Here is a 16,460-nt window from a genome sequence, read left to right on the forward strand (position 1 = left end):
ATTACAATTTATAGATATTATGAATCTGTAGATTTACTTAATTAGTATTTTTTTAATTAATTTAATCATATTACTTAACTATATAATATTAAGTGATTTTTATTTTAAATTTTTCAATTTTTTCACTATAAATACCTAGTTGTAATTTTGTATTTTATAACAAATAAAGCTTACCGACCCATCATGTGTAATTTAAATTCCTTACCTTCATATTCCGCTTTAAGTACTTCATAGATGGCTTTGCACGTTTCTGGTATCAGTATACTAAGTGCTCAGCCGTAGTGGTTTGGTGGGCGCGGCGCGGCGACGTCTTGCGAAACTGAAACGTATAACCGTGTGTGAAATGTTCGTAAAAAGTGTCTTTTTTGGGGCATAATACACACGGTTATACGTTTGAGTTTTGCAAGCCGCCGCCGCGCCGCGCCTGCCAAACCACTACGGCCGAGCACTAAGAGATGGAGCCGATATTCCTGTACTGAACTTTAAATCTTCAAATGTTCGTCATATGGCCAAAAATCTAAGTGTAGCTGCAAGACGCACTTCCGCGCTGATGCTTTTTTTCATATGAGTGTCTTGCTTGGTAATTTTAATTTTCAGTTTATTTAGTAAAAATCAAATGATGCACTGTTCATTCGTAAATAATTTATAAAGTCATCGAGATAGTTTTCACGTAATTCATGAGTATGTGACCAAAACACCGTCTATAGGCTTTAACCCAGACTTTTTGTTTTGACAACTCATACTTGCGCCTGCAAAAGCTACAGCTAGTATATTATTTCTTCTTTGTATATCCATTTATAATGTAAATAAAAATAAAGCTAAACTTATTCACACCTTATATTTTGTTTATGTTGTGTGCGGAAGGATTCGATTAAATTATTTTATCTCAAGAATGGTTTGTTTACGAAACTGTGTTTGAGCTAAATGTCCAAATGCAGTGTGTGAAAATAACACACACACTCTTACTAAAATCCATAGCTAATATACTGTTACACCCCCGTATGGTCCCTATTTGGGGATGGCTTTGTGTATCTGGAGAGGCCCGAGTCGGTATCAAATCCAACAAATAGTAAAGCGCTGATTACGAAAATAAATATTAATAGAGCCGAGCCGGCAATGCCGTAGATTATGACCGTTGAAAAATATTGCAACTCCTATTGCTCCTTGAAAGCGAAACACAAGATGGCGGGAATATGCTGCAAAACAGCCCAGCAGTAAACACGCGCATTTCGTTCTCCGTAAAATAAATTATTAAAATGTAACTATTATATAATATTAACTTAAATATACCTTGCCGTTTCCAAAACAATTCCGGTGTGTTATTTGTTCACCTCCACATCCCGAATCCAGACGAAAAAACATACTAAAAATAAAAGTGACAGCTTTTTTTTTCACTTTCGATAATGGAGGGAAGTGATAATACCTACTATAAATACTAAAACCATTGAATTGTTGTACGCTCCAACGACTTCCACGATCACGCCATAATGAACGCGCGATATGCCTTAAGACGCTCAATCCCGGTGCACGCTCCTCAAAACATGCGCAAAACGTTGTGCAATCGCGCAGGATATAGTTGACATGTAAATTGTAGCAGCAGACATCTGACACGTGTGATATTACGCGCTCAATAACGGGTTCCGGCGCGTACGCTCCTGAGCATGCAGTAAAGAATGTGTGTGTGGCATTTTTATGTCCGAGTACGGCCCACTTCATCTATAGGCAATTGCCTGCAAAACGAGCTTCAGTCTGACATTTATGTGCTCCGTCTGTAGGCACCGTGCAATGTCTTTGGTATTTTACCTATAATAAATATTGACATCTAATAATAATTATTGGTGTACGTACCTAGCGAATGAAACAAATAAGACTAACATGAATGAATTAATAACAAAATTATTATTTATTCATACTAACACCATCAAATAAAAAATCACCATTGGTCAGTTCTATATTGCTGATGATAATAATTATCTATAAAACCCTATAATATTAATATCAAGCCATTATTCATTTTTCTGATAAGATTTTTATCTAGGTAGATACAAATTAGTGAACTTCGATTTGTTATCTTGGGGTCGGCAGAGCTTCCAATGTTTCACCATGAAACAATAGGTAATATTTTTACAATATTATCGAGTAGCGAACTCATTGATCTGAAAATATAATATATTGTAGGTACTTGATAAATTTTGCTCGTCGAAACGGAAAAGATACATTTCAAAAGTCATCAAAATGTCTAAACTTTTAGAAAAACATTATGGAAGTAGGTATCGTAATAGGTCTCTAATAAAATAATATATATAGTAGGTACCTATGAACTTATGTAATATAAATAAAGGTTCTATTGATCTTTATTATGTATACTATATTATTATAGTATTATTAGGTCTGTAATTTTTTTAATTGATGAACTTGACTTTACGCCTTTATTTTTGGCTCGTCGCTGAATGCGGGCGTTTTTAATTTGAACACTAAACTTGAAAGCTTTGCTATCTCTATTGTGTTTTTAAATATCAAAATGAAAAAGTACAAGTAAATAGAGCTACCTGTTGAATTCAAGCATACTATACTAATTTTACGATTGCATTTGTTGTATGGTCGTGACTTACATTTTTCACTAAGTAAATTTAAGAACCGCGAGAAAGGAATCTTTTACATATTATTTTTTAATAAGTGTGGCACTACCTCAAAAAAGTGGTGAGTAGTGCACACTCTTGTGTATGTGTGTGACGTCACCGGCTATGGGTATATTGGAATAGAGTATACGCGATATCAGTACATCTTGTGTGGTAATATTTGTCAAAAATTCAAAACATTGAATGCAATTTGATGAAAGACGTGCCGTGAAGTTTTGCAATTCTATCAGTTTCGTTCGGTTTGTTGTTTTATTTTTAAATACCTATACAGAAACACTGCAGTTCTATTAGGTTTGTAATTTATGTGTATCTTACTGGAAGGGTTGAACCAAGCCGTGTCGTGATGGGAGAAGCACCCTATTTGACTTGCTTAGCTCTCTATATATTATCATTTAATATTATCACCACAAACTCGAGAACCTCTACATTATGGAAACTCAATGCCGAGGAAGGCAAGATCATGGAAGCCTCTCCTTTCAGACAGGTAAGTCATAAATGTGTCTATTCGGATACGAATGGAGTTTATCTTGACTGAATGTCTCTTCATGTAAGTGACAATATTGTTTCTGTTATTGAAATAGGTTGTCATGGACGGAATGGAAACACAGAGAGTCATGGAGGATGATCCCATTTTTAACATCATTACTTCAACTGTTCTTTTTGGACAGACTTGGACCAAACAGGGTTTTGATCTGTTTTGCACTGACTGTCAACTTATGGAACAACAGCGGCATTATCAAAACACGTATGATTTTCATTCTTAATTGAGTTTTTTCATTAATAATGTCATCTTTTAAGCCACGTTGACACGGTCCAAGTACGACCCAAGTACACTTGGACCGAGTGACAGCTTCATACTAATTATTCCTATTCAAGCCAACTTGGATGAGTAGGACGCGGTCCAAGTAGCTTGGATAGGAATAATTAGTATGAAAATGTCTCATGTGGCTGCACTTGGATGGCACTCGGTCCAAGTGTACTTAGATCGTACTTGGACCGTGTCAACGCGCTTGTATTCACTGAACCTAGTCCAATGATTATTAGAAAACAGTACACACTTGAGAGACATGGCATAATTATCCACTCCAATTGATAAAGAATTCAGTTGACCTTTTTTCATAATAACCATGGGTACAAGTCGGTTATGGGGAAGCCAGCGATAAAGACATTTTGAAAATAGCTGATATACTAGATTATTTGTTAGGTTGGAGTTTAGATTAGGTTCAGTTAGGTTTTCATACTTGCCTTCCCCATAACGGACTTGTACCTAACCATGTTTTTAATACTTCAATTAATATTTCATTGATACAACAACCTAGTGTGAAGCTTAATAATAAGTAATTGTCTCCCGATGATTTTTAATACATCCATTATTTTTACGAGAAATGGTTGTTAGCCTGTCAGACTCGTGCTTTTGATACAAAAACAACTTGCGGATTTGCCAAATGCGAGATTGAAACCCGTGACCCGCTGCTTCAGATGCGTGTGTTCCACCACTAATTCACCATTTCAGTCTAGAGAAGTCTTACCCCCTAAATTGCAAGAACTATGTGAATACTAATATTTTAAATTACTTAATTAGGTATGTCAAGATGATAGATGAATAGGTAACATATTTGAATAATAAATAAAAGTGTCATCTATCCCGGAAGGCATATTAAATACTAGAATAATTTTCACCAGATTTTAATTACTTGACAATATTTAAAAAAATACCACAGAGTATCTGTCTTAGATCGGCATCTGAAAAACACAGACATGCTCTCCCCCTTTCTCATCCTGATTGCTAAAACTTATTACGGATGCCACAATTTCGTTGGCCCTCCACAGTGTATTTATTTTAACGGTCTGACTTAATTACTTAATTCTTGCTTTTTGAACAGAACACATGCATCCATGCTTAATATTTGATCAAAAAAACAAAAATTTGACATAACTCTAGTAGCTGAATTATTTATGTGTGTTAAATGTGTTAAAAATGTATTTACTACGTATCCACATGTACCTAATCGTTTGCTCCGTTGTTTAATCCATTCATAGAAAAAACCCACGTGGAAGAAAACTGTTTATGGATGATGTGATGTTATTTTTTAAATATAAACCTTCGACTATAATAATCTATTATAATTTTCTGTAGGTCATCCTTTGAGCATGGTGAAAATTATGAGTCCCATTCGACTGATGAATCGCAACCGGATTCTATTGATGATGAATTCCTTGACTGCGGTAAGGCTGTCAATTTTACGTACTATGACAACTTAGTGGGTGTTGCCAGAAGACATCGGCATCCAAATGTTCCTGAGCCGCAGGTGAGAATGTTATCCTAAAATTATATTGCATTCAAATTTATTCATAATATATTATTTTTACAATGTCAGTCGGCATGCAAATTTTCTAAATATAACTCATTATAGTAATGGCCAGCATAGAAATGTTTCATTGTCATGAAATTTAGTAATAAGTATAAGATATATTATTTAAAACTGTTAAAAATAGACGGACAACTTTGTCTTTTATCTAATTTTACATGGTTGTTTTACTCTCATTGAAGTATCTGTTAACTCATATTGAATATATATATATATATATTTTTTTAGGTGGCTTTGATATTTTCGAAGAAGAAAAATTACAAAAACGGCGGAACCGTAACGGATTTCGATGTAAATGCACTCGAGAGGCGATTAAAAAAGGCAAAGAGGGAAAAACCAAAATCAGTTCAACTGTACAATCAAATTGGAAACTTTTGGCGAATTAAAGGTGACACTCGACAATCTATCGAATGCTTCCGCAGAGCATTAGCTGTTTCTCCGCATAATGCAGAGGTATTTATCTCTCATATATATATTAATTAAAAACTTAAAATTTTATTTTTGAATACATTTTTGGTAGTTCTAAAAATTGGTTTACAGTATGTACTCCTCAGTAATCCGCCACCCCAAAAACCAGACAAGTGTCCAATTAGTGAAAGCGGCGGATTATGAATAGTGCATACATACAAAATATGATAAAAATTAAAACAGGTATTTCGTATAAATAGTTTTTTTTTTGAGAAATTTCTACTAACAAATTACGGTTTTAATTATAATCAAAATCAAGTATTTACTAAATTATACATATTTATAAACTAAGTTTATTAACTAAATATTAAACAGTAAATCACTTAACACAACCAGTTGTTCAGTGAGGCAGATATTCTTGAATGGCTTACGATTCCTGGTTTTCCCTATGACCAAAAGCTTCAGTTTGTGTATCCGGGTTGCATTGGAGCATGGCACAATTGTGATGCAGTTCTTGGGCACTTTCCTCCCTGGTACATTACTTTCTTCGCAATGAACGTACATTTTACAATAGAGAAGTTTCGAAAATAAACCCGTCTCATCTGCTTTGTATACTTGTACGCGGCAGACTACTGAATTTGACAATCGAATACCGGCGAATTGTAGAGCTTGATTCTGTGCTTGAATTGTGTGAATGTATTGCTTCTCCCATTTCATCGCACAAATTAGCAGGGATATCCATTTTAAAAAATCACAAAAAAACGAACACAAAATATATGTAGCTATCACAAAATGTTTTTAATTTTTCAGACACAGAAATTTTCAATTGTGTGAAAATGTTTATTCACTTAATTCAATCCACCTAACGTATCTTTACTTTATAAATGTCTGATAACTAGGGTGAATAAACAATTTTTGTCCGTTTTACCTAATAGTATAACCAGAAAATAGTATTTAAAAATGTTAATCAACGATAAACAAAGAGAAATATTAAATCGCAGACTCGTATATTTAAATTACACCTTGTTCAAATTATTTTCCGAAACTATTAACTCGCGGATAATATACTAGCAGCTAGACGAATCAATGCAATCTCCAAAAGCATTCCTTTTGTTAAAATGTTTTGTAAATTCACTTTGATCAATGTAACTTTTGAATATTCTATTTAACAGTTTACGCACCAAATAGTTTTTCAATCACTAAAAAACAATATAACATATTATATCGCAAACTCGTATGGTTACAAACGCGCTTGTAAAATGTCTTCGGCGCACATGCACTGAGTAGCGATCCGGCCAATATACGCGGCAAATTTGAAGTGACCCGATGAGTGATATTTTTTTTATCCGAGATACGCTCCCGAAAAATATTTATTTAAATTAGATAGAACACAAGTTTAGGCTATACATCGACAATGATGTCAGGAGAAGGATGATTTTTGAATAAATTAAATCAAAATTCAATTTTTTTGCGCCTGGCCGAAAGCAGTACTAGGCAAACAAAAATCGACTTTAGTCAGCTGCCGCGCGGATGACCCGTGTGTATAGGCTGACTAAAGTCAGTTGCCGCGTAAGAAGGGTTCAAAATTGTAGGACCATATCTCTCCCTCTCAACAAGATTCTTTTTGTCTTGGTCTTGTGTCTTTGATATTTTCACATCGTTAAAAATTATGTAACACATGTAATTGAAATGCTGTTGTATATGAGATCACATCGTATAAAATTTGTGCATATCTTTCTATTGAGATTATGTGTACCATACTATGCATTGTGATCTTAAATTTACTGGCCCAATGAAGTGGAATTATCTGTATTTCATTTTTGTTTATGAAAAAATGAAAAAGTAACAATATCATAGATAGCATTTTTAACCAAATCTTTATTTAGAAATCCTGATATGGCTTGACCTTTAAATTTAATTGTACTCTGGGTAACGTGTTTGTATCAAATTAATTATCTATGCACCACTATTAAAAAAAGTATGTAATTACTTTCCATATTGTATTTTATGTAACCTGTCATTATTAAATTTAATCATAAGAGCCAATTGCTGTACATCTACTGTAAATAATCTTTAAATGGTATATTAAGGCCATGCATTAGTTGAGGCACGGTCTAAAAAGATCGTTGCTAGGCGATGCGCGGATTGCGGGTCGCAGGTGCAAATGACGCCTGTCAAACGAAATATTATTTGTCATATAAATCCAACATACGTCCATTTTATGTTCTGTTTATTGTTCTATTAGTAACAATAATAATATATTCATTGACATGTTTCCTTTTTAAAGTAAATGGGTAATGTTTTTAGTCATCTTTACACGATTTTAGAATTAATTGACCCGTCGCCATCACGCAGCAAAGTGACGTGTTTCTGGCTCGACATTCTCTCACTGAATGGCAGCGAGTCCAAAATTTCGTCGCGCCTACAGTTGAAAATTATTTGGCGTTTCACTGATGCATCACCTTAATAAAAATGAATGTCTGTCTGTCTGTTTGTCTGTCTGTCTGTCCCGTACGCGTTCCTATACCATTCATCCGATTGCGATGAAACTTTCGTCAGTTGTTGTACGCATACCCGCAAAGGTTTCTGTATTAGAAAAACCATATTCTTCTTCGTCTTCTTCATTATATCTTCTTTTATTCGTATGGTTCCTATACCATTCATCCGATTGCGATGAAACCTTCGTCAGTTGTTGTGACAACACCCGCGAAGGTTTCTGAAATAGTACAACCAACTTCTTCTTCTTAATCTTCTCCATATTCTTCATTCTATCTTTTTTTATTCGTATGGTCCCTATACCATTCATCTGATTGCGATGAAACCGTCGTCAGTTGTTGTGGTAACACCTGCAAAGGTTTCTGAATTAGTACAACTATCTTCTTCTTCTTCTATTCTATATTCTTCTATTCGTATGCGTTCCTATACCATTCATCCGATTGCGATGAAATTTTGGTATGTGGTTGTATGTACACCCGCGAAGGTTTCTGAATTAGAAAAATCATCATCTTCTACTTCGTCATTCTATTTTCTTTTATTCGTATGGTTCCTATACCATTCATCCGATTGCGATGAAACCTTCGTCAGTTGTTGTGGCAACACCCGCGAAGGTTTCTGAAATAGTATAACCAACTTTTTCTTCTTCTTCATCTTCTCCATATTCTTCATTCTATCTTTTTTTATTCGTATGGTCCCTATACCATTCATCTGATTGCGATGAAACCGTCGTCAGTTGTTGTGGTAACACCTGCAAAGGTTTCTGAATTAGTACAACCATCTTCTTCTTCTTCTATTCTATATTCATCTATTCGTATGCGTTCCTATTCCATTCATTCGATTGCAATAAAATTTTGATCAAGTGTTGTGCTCACGCCCGCAAAGGTTTCTGAATTGATACAACCATTTTCTTCTTATTTTTCTTCTATTCTATCTTCTTCTATTTGTATGCGTTCTTATACCATTCATACGATTGCGATGAAAGTTTGACCAGTTGTTGTGCGCACGCCCGCGAAGGTTTCTGAATTAGTACAACCATCTTCTTTTATTCGTATGCGTTCTTATACCATTCATCTGATTGCAATGAAATTTTGATCAAGTGTTGTGCTCACGCCCGCAAAGGTTTCTGAATTGATACAACCATTTTCTTCTTCTTTTTCTTCTATTCTATCTTCTTCTATTCGTATGCGTTCCTATACCATTCATCCGATTGCGATGAAACTTTTGTCAGTTGTTGTGCGCACACCTGCGAAGGTTTCTAAATTAGTATTATATAAAATATAAAGTTTGTTGTTTGTTTGTTCCATCCAATTTTGATTTTTTTTTTTACTACATATTAATAACATTAATAACGTTTTCACATTTTGGATTCGATTTTAATTTAGTGTTCTTTTGTTTGACCTTTACTCCTATTAGAATTATTTTCATATTGCCATATTCATTACACAGATATTTTAATATTAAAAAAATAATTACCTCTTATTATTTTTTAAATATCTAAGATAAATATAACCACGAAGCGACCCTGTGCGAAGCCGGGTACTTCAACTAGTAAGTAATAAAATACTATTTATAGGTGCTTTCAAATAACATGGTATCCTATTTTTTTATGTACATAAATTGTTATCTCGAACAATCCGTGGATGGAAGTGATACTGATATTCGTGTTCACTAAGTGACAAGCTATGTTGTGGGTACTATAGATCCATATTCCATGGTTCAATTTTTGTCTTCACATCAGGTGTTATGTTACTATGGCATAAGGGTAAAATTGTTTTCTTAAGGTCCTTTTAGACATCAGTTACGTTGTCCGTTCAGTCGAGGTTTCAGTTTTGAAATGTAGGTGTATTTAGACAATCAGTTCAGTTGTCCGTTCAGAAGTAATATGAAAAATACAACAACACAGCACATCGCCGTACCGACTAAATAGTACGGTCATGCCTAAAGGCTTAGATTCATTTTGCTAAATAGGTAGGTACCTACTTTTTCAGTTACAAAAAACGATACCACCATATTTTGTGATTTGATTATTTTACATATTCGTACATCATAGGAAGCTTCTCTTTTATCGGCGATGCGGTCATCACTCTTTTTCCATAATCATTCCATAATAATGCACTATCTAAATTCCATAATATAATAATATAAATATAAATTCCATAATAATGCACTACTAAAATTTTCCATAATAATGCACTATCTATAATGCAAATTGTCATAATTTCTTATGCTGTATTACATTTTTATGATCCTTATTATTATCGAATGTATATCAATTTTTAAAATGAAATTTTACCGAGTTTAGATATTTATTATTACCATTTCTGGATATTCCTATTAACGTGTGAATAAAAATAATTTCGAAGATGCATTTTATTTACAGGTGTTGCTCAATCTGGCCCGGGTACTGTTCACATTGCAATATCTGGACGACGCCATTTACTTGACTCGCCGTTCCCTGGAAGTGCAGCCACCAGACCGCAGTGCGTGGCAACAGTACTTCACCCTGGGAGAGATCTTCAAGGCGTACGGCCATTACCAGGAGGCTTCCTTGCATCTCCGGCACGCCCTCGATCTCAGACCCGACTTTGAACCGGCCCTGGTGGCATTACGGGAGATCGACAGTATCCCCGAGGCAACCATCCACGTCTACACTTTGATTATCATCATTTGCTTGGTAAAAATTATTTCATTTATCTACTGACTATTATGTTTATTGATGACTTGGCCTAGTGGAGGGATCGCGAACCTTTTTACGTACACGTGCCAAAATTTCCCAAATATTATTTTTTGACTGTCTGACGTGCCGAATGCCATACTTGTTTCGGGGAAAAATTCTAATTATGTATTTTTGTTTGAATTGCGACTTTCTGTGTTATGTGACCGTTCATTTAGAAATACCTATTCTCTGATATAACGAGTAATGCTTATAACGAGCTAATTGAGTCGGTCACATCTTCCTCGTAATAACCAAGTCCGACTGTATTATGATCGAACCCCGCTTGGACGTACTTTTTTTCTAGGATTGTTACTGTGGTTTTTTAAAATTATATTTTTTCAATAATAAGATTTCAATTTTGAAACAGGCTTAATTTCTGTTTAATATCGTTCACATACACTTTGTTGATAGAATTGCTTCTTTTGTGCTAATAGGTAATGGGAGTGCTCCTTGTGATTCTATCATCGGTGGATGGCGGGATAGAGGCAGAGGAGCACAAGATGCAGCGCCATTTCAACCGGGCGATGGCCATGCGCTCTTTACGTAGCATGGCCATACCGCCTTCCAGAGCCCTGCGTTCCAAGAAGGGCGGACCCTAATTATCTTGATTGTTCTTTTCTAACTAAACAAGCACACCTCTTTGCTACTACTTGTCTTTATTACATTACGACTGATGCGTGTTAGTGAAGTAGCCTTTTGTCTATTTATTTGTATTAAACGGTTGCATTGTCAGTACACATTTTTTAGACAACGCCAATTTAAAAAATAGTTTTAAACTTTACTGTAAGTAGTTTTAATTTAGGTATATACAATTTCAAACATTACAATCAAGATAACCTTAAACTATTTGTCATCAATGTGATTTTATATTATATTTCACATTATTTTTACTTTTCTTTTGTACTGATATCTGATACGATCTATAACTGAAGTCAATTTACATTTATTATGAAGAGATTTCTTTGCAATTAAAATGCTCTAATCTGAGATAATTTATTAGCTTTAAATTTGTATGTGTGTTTTCTAAATATTTCCTATGATCACATTTGCCTTTACTCTCAAAATTACATGGTAAGATATTTTTACCTGTTTAAATCTCTCTTATTTATTTAATGTGAATCTTATATGAACACACACAAAACAACAGTACAAAATTTTATTCCTTCATATCATTTGAAAACTCTTGAATTGAATTCAAGACTAGACTAGAATGCTATTATCAGCTGGGGTCGATCCACTGCCGGATGAAGGTCTCCGCTAACTCTTTCTATTCTTCTCAGCCCCTAGTTCTTTATGAACATACATCCATGAAACTTTGTGAAATCGTCTATTCAGCAGGTTTTAGGGTGTCCCTTTGGTCGTTTAGTGCCCCTCAGGTACCACTGTATTTTTCTAGCAATTGTCCACTTGCCGAGCAACATTCCGATCACAGAACAGATTAATAAATATAATTCCGATGGACTATAATATAGCATATAAAATATTTTATATACCTCAATACACTACATTTTGACGCAGGGTTTTAAATGTATGAGTGTCCTACGAAAATGAACCACACATTATAGACGTGCAATAGTGTGTGTTGCAACCTTCAAATACACCAATATTGAATGAGCGTTAGTGCATAAACCGAGAGTAGTTGTCAGAACAAAGGACAAGCGTTTTCGTGACACGTGTTTAAGTTTATCCCATATTATTTCACACTTGAGATCGGTTGCCTCTTACTCCACACCTGTTAGGTATTTCAGTTCCCATTATTTCTGAGTTCCGTACTTCCGACTCATTGCTATTTAAACAGTTTAGCAACTTCTATTACACTGAGGAGCTTGTCTTGCTCCTTATCCTTAGGTTTCTTTTGTTGTCTTTCCGCTTTTTGTCCAACATGCACCTTCCATGCCACGTTGCATTACTCATAGTTTTTGGATTACTCTTACATTAAGGGTCCATCTTTAATATGCAAATGTGAGCACTGGTAGCATATATTGGTTGAACACTTTACACTACAGAGTGGGAGGTCACTTATGAAGTCATGCAGGTACTCAATGTGCTGCAGTCGAGTTTGGTTTTACAAGCAATCTCATCATACATAATATAGGTAAGTCATTCTACAGTGGCACCATAGGCGATTTACAGGTATATTGAAATTTTTTGTTGAAATAGCTGTTTCTATGCTAGCAAACAAAACCACTACAACTACAAGCCGCCTTTACCGTGCCCATGGTGCCAGAATATACTGATTTACATATACCTCCGTCAATAGAGGTTTGTTGACCAAGATAGATTTAGTTGTTCACCCATTCGATCTGAGTGCCACTTATTAGGGTCGATTTTCGTTCAGCAAAGCAGTTAATCATCATGTTTGTCTTGGGAGTAGAATGTAGTCATGTGTATTAATCCAGTGATATAATTTATCGTTTTTTTACAATTAGAAAAGAATTTCTAATGGAAAGTTTCTATTTCCCATTACATTTTAATCGTCATCTGTATTATTGATCAATATATCGACACCTCCTACGTAAAACGTCGGAACTGCGTTTTTGACTGTTGACTCAATTGCCTTTTATTAAATAATTTTAAAGATAATAAAACAATATTCAGGCATATCTAAAAAATTACCATTCCAGCATTTAAATTAAAATGTATTAAAATCGTACTACTGAAAGGTTACCATTTTGCAGTTCTGACCTTATTATGTAGGCGGTGTAATTGTGTATTGTACAATAATGTTATTTCAATATGAAGCGCTTTTCACTTATTATATTATCACACTACCAAAGACAATTTTTAAGGTGATGTTGAGGGTAAATTGAAATTAATAACCTGTGTAAATTCCTGCGAGATTTTTCATTCTACGCTTCTAGTCATTATGTTGGGTCAAGTAGAATGAATCATGTAGTTGATAATTGTATCAAATTCACATTATTTTTCAGAATTATAATAATTTATTATTAATATTGTCCAATTCAATAATATTGTTAAGCAATATAATATACAAAATGTATCGCCGGCCTAGTGCCAAGAGTTACTAAGAATAATAAATTAACAAGTTTGTAAATTTGTAATGCTTAATTGCATTATGCCTGCGGTGGAGTAGTGCCATAGTATCATCTATAGCCGCAGGTCATGTCGTCGGTGTTTTGTAAAAAGGGCGAATCAACCATTTTGGCGAAATCGAGATTTTAATGAAAATACAATATGTACCCCACTAGCTTTGTTGTGTAAAAACGGCGAATTTTTATCTCCACAGGAAAGTACTTAAAAACGATAATCGACTAAAATTAAATTAATTAAAATTACGAAATAAAAAGCAAATGTGACATATTAGGCCTTTTAAAATATTATATAATAATACCTATTATAATGACAGTATTCTTTCTAAGCTTTATTATAAACTTGTTAGATATTTATAATCATCTACAGGTAAAAAACAAATAAATGTCAAAAGTTAAAAATCCTCCTCCTGTAAAGTAGCATTTTGGTTAATTCGCCCTTTTTACAAAACACCGACGATGTCTGGCAAAAATCACGTTAATTTTTTTCCATGTATATTTATCCGCAGCACAGCCGCCCCATGGGTTGGGCGAATGGCTAATGACCCCTTTCAATTCAAATTATTAATGCGTATTTTCTTTATTGAGGAAAAGTAAAAAAAAGAATCCCATGGTACATACACAAGCTGGAGGGTCTGGAAGTTATATTTGTACAATTTTTACAGAACAGCAAAAACATTTTTTTTACCATGTTTGACCCTAAATAGTGGAGGTTGTATTTTTAACTGTATAACAGTTTTTTTTTCATATGCGATATGGATGTTGGCCACTTGCTCAACCAATTCGGTCCAAACACATTGAATAGAATATTTGAATTTTTATCATACCCGGGACCCACGACATTAAAAGCTTGACGTGTAACTGCTCAGCCATCATGGGTGTATGTAAATACGTATTCTTAAATGTGTACATTATGAACTCTAGTTTATTAGAATTACGTATCTTTAAAACCATGCACCACCGGATGTTTCCGGCATTAACATATTGTGAAAATGTTTTGAAATCTGTTTACTCAACTAAAAAGTGTGACTTCCAAACGTTCAGCTCTAAGGTACAGATGTTTGTTACATTTGAGGAGTTTTGCCCTTGATTCTTATACATATAAGCCTTCTAATAACTCTTGGCACTCGGCTTATGGTGTCTGCATAATAGATGGGTAAATACTTTAAAAAGATAATTTGTCATAAATATTATTATTGTATACTTACTGAATAATATGTTATGTATTTAGTATTACGAACAGCAATGTTGTGACACTGCCAGGGAATGTATATTTGTGTTGGATAATTTTCTCAAGGTGTGCATTGACAATGCAAGACTGATGATTTGATTTTGACATTGACAAAGCTTTCGTGCACTTTTACAAAAGAAACTTAAAAATTTGTAACTTTGTTATTTAAATTAAATGTTAGAATAATGTGTATTACTTAAAAGTTGTGAAAAACGTAGAAAAGAGTAGTAGATAAAAATGTGAACATAATGTTTAGTGGGATTCGCAATGGTTGATATGTACCTGTTATTTTGCTATTATCGTCTTGTCCTCATTTTTGACATATTTATTAAAACCAAAAGTTCCATTATGATTGATTTTTATTTTAAGATACAGCATTTCCCACCTCCATTCATTTCAAAGATGTTTTTTTTTATCATTTCATCAAGCTTCAAAATTTCCTCGTTTACCATGTGAGTATATTACATTGCAGTGGCGAAGGGTGGAGATAGGCTGTTAAGATCCAACATAAATAGTGCACAATAAAATTTGTCAATTATACTTATTTATTTAAAGTGTAGTCTGCATTGTTTACGTCGGATCTTAACAGCCTACCTCCACCCCTCGCTACTGTTATGTTGAGACCAACGCTCTTTTTTACTAATGTGTGTAAACTTGAGAACTATTATTTTGCACAGAAAATATTCACTATTTTTATCCTGCAAAAGTAATCACCTAGCAAGGAAGTAATCATTTTTATGTAAATTACACAATAATTATTGTTACCTGTTTTGTCTTCTACGGATGTTTCAGTCATTTTCAAAAGCCTAGCTCTTCAGATTTTTCAATTTTGTAATGGCATCCTGGTGCACTTTTTGATATAAATGTTTAAAAAAAAAAAAAACAACCACCATTCATTCCAGATGTAAATTCTCCTTGTTCTCAATGTTGCATTTGACATAATCATCTGCTTCCTGATAAGCAACTATTTTACAAATTTTTACTTTCTGTGGATACATCAAAGATGGCATTTCTGATTCTTTGATTTCAGAGAGCCATTCATCTTTGACTGATCCCACGATTTATTCTTAATCTGAAATATTACCACCCTTTTCATATTTTTAGGGGGTGATGTTTTTGTAGCTAATATTATTACTGCACTATATCAGTGGTGACCAAGCCGTGGCGCATTGCATCTTTGCGCCTACTTGTTCTTTTGAAGTAGGCGCCATAACTGAATCCATCTTCATATTTTCAACACCTGAGTGCTCTCAGTTCAAGTCATACAGCCTTACTCATCAATTCGTCCCATTTTTTTGACAGTTTACAATTGTAGGATGTGAACAGTGTGTATGAGAGAGAGCGTGAGTTAGACGCGGTATGACTGTCAGTTCTGAGTGAGCTAGTGAGTAGCTTAAATTTGATGAGCTCTGCCAGATCAAAATGCTTATGACATAATTAATTTCTGGCGTTCATTACCCTGTGAACATTTCCCAGAGCTAAGAAAATTTGCAAATAGTTATATATGTCGATTTGGATCGACATAGAGGTGAACAAGCATTTTCATCCATG

The 16,460-nt window shown here is 34.2% G+C and overlaps 1 protein-coding gene across 1 annotated transcript; it reads left to right on the forward strand.

The window, feature by feature from the left end:
* Positions 1 to 2,750: 2,750 nt before the first annotated feature.
* Positions 2,751 to 13,057, forward strand: LOC147064658 (uncharacterized). The gene is made up of 6 exons (XM_085957593.1): positions 2,751 to 3,123; positions 3,221 to 3,384; positions 4,777 to 4,948; positions 5,237 to 5,461; positions 10,293 to 10,586; positions 11,063 to 13,057. Exons 1-6 carry the CDS (start codon positions 2,983 to 2,985, stop codon positions 11,225 to 11,227), a joined length of 1,161 nt encoding a protein of 386 aa, XP_085813719.1. The 5' UTR covers positions 2,751 to 2,982; the 3' UTR covers positions 11,228 to 13,057.
* Positions 13,058 to 16,460: the final 3,403 nt, after the last annotated feature.

Source organism: Rhyacophila brunnea, unplaced genomic scaffold, assembly GCF_057557595.1.
Source record: "Rhyacophila brunnea isolate RB1 unplaced genomic scaffold, BYU_Rbru_1.0 scaffold_7, whole genome shotgun sequence".
Taxonomy (NCBI): Eukaryota; Metazoa; Arthropoda; class Insecta; order Trichoptera; family Rhyacophilidae; genus Rhyacophila; species Rhyacophila brunnea.

Excerpts from the sequence above, each read along its gene's own strand:
- LOC147064658 (XM_085957593.1), top strand. The coding sequence starts at position 2,983 with ATGGGAGAAGCACCCTATTTGACTTGCTTAGCTCTCTATATATTATCA. Across the intron at positions 3,385-4,776 it reads CAGCGGCATTATCAAAACAC|GTCATCCTTTGAGCATGGTG; the intron begins GTATGATTTTCA and ends AATTTTCTGTAG. Across the intron at positions 10,587-11,062 it reads TGATTATCATCATTTGCTTG|GTAATGGGAGTGCTCCTTGT; the intron begins GTAAAAATTATT and ends TTGTGCTAATAG.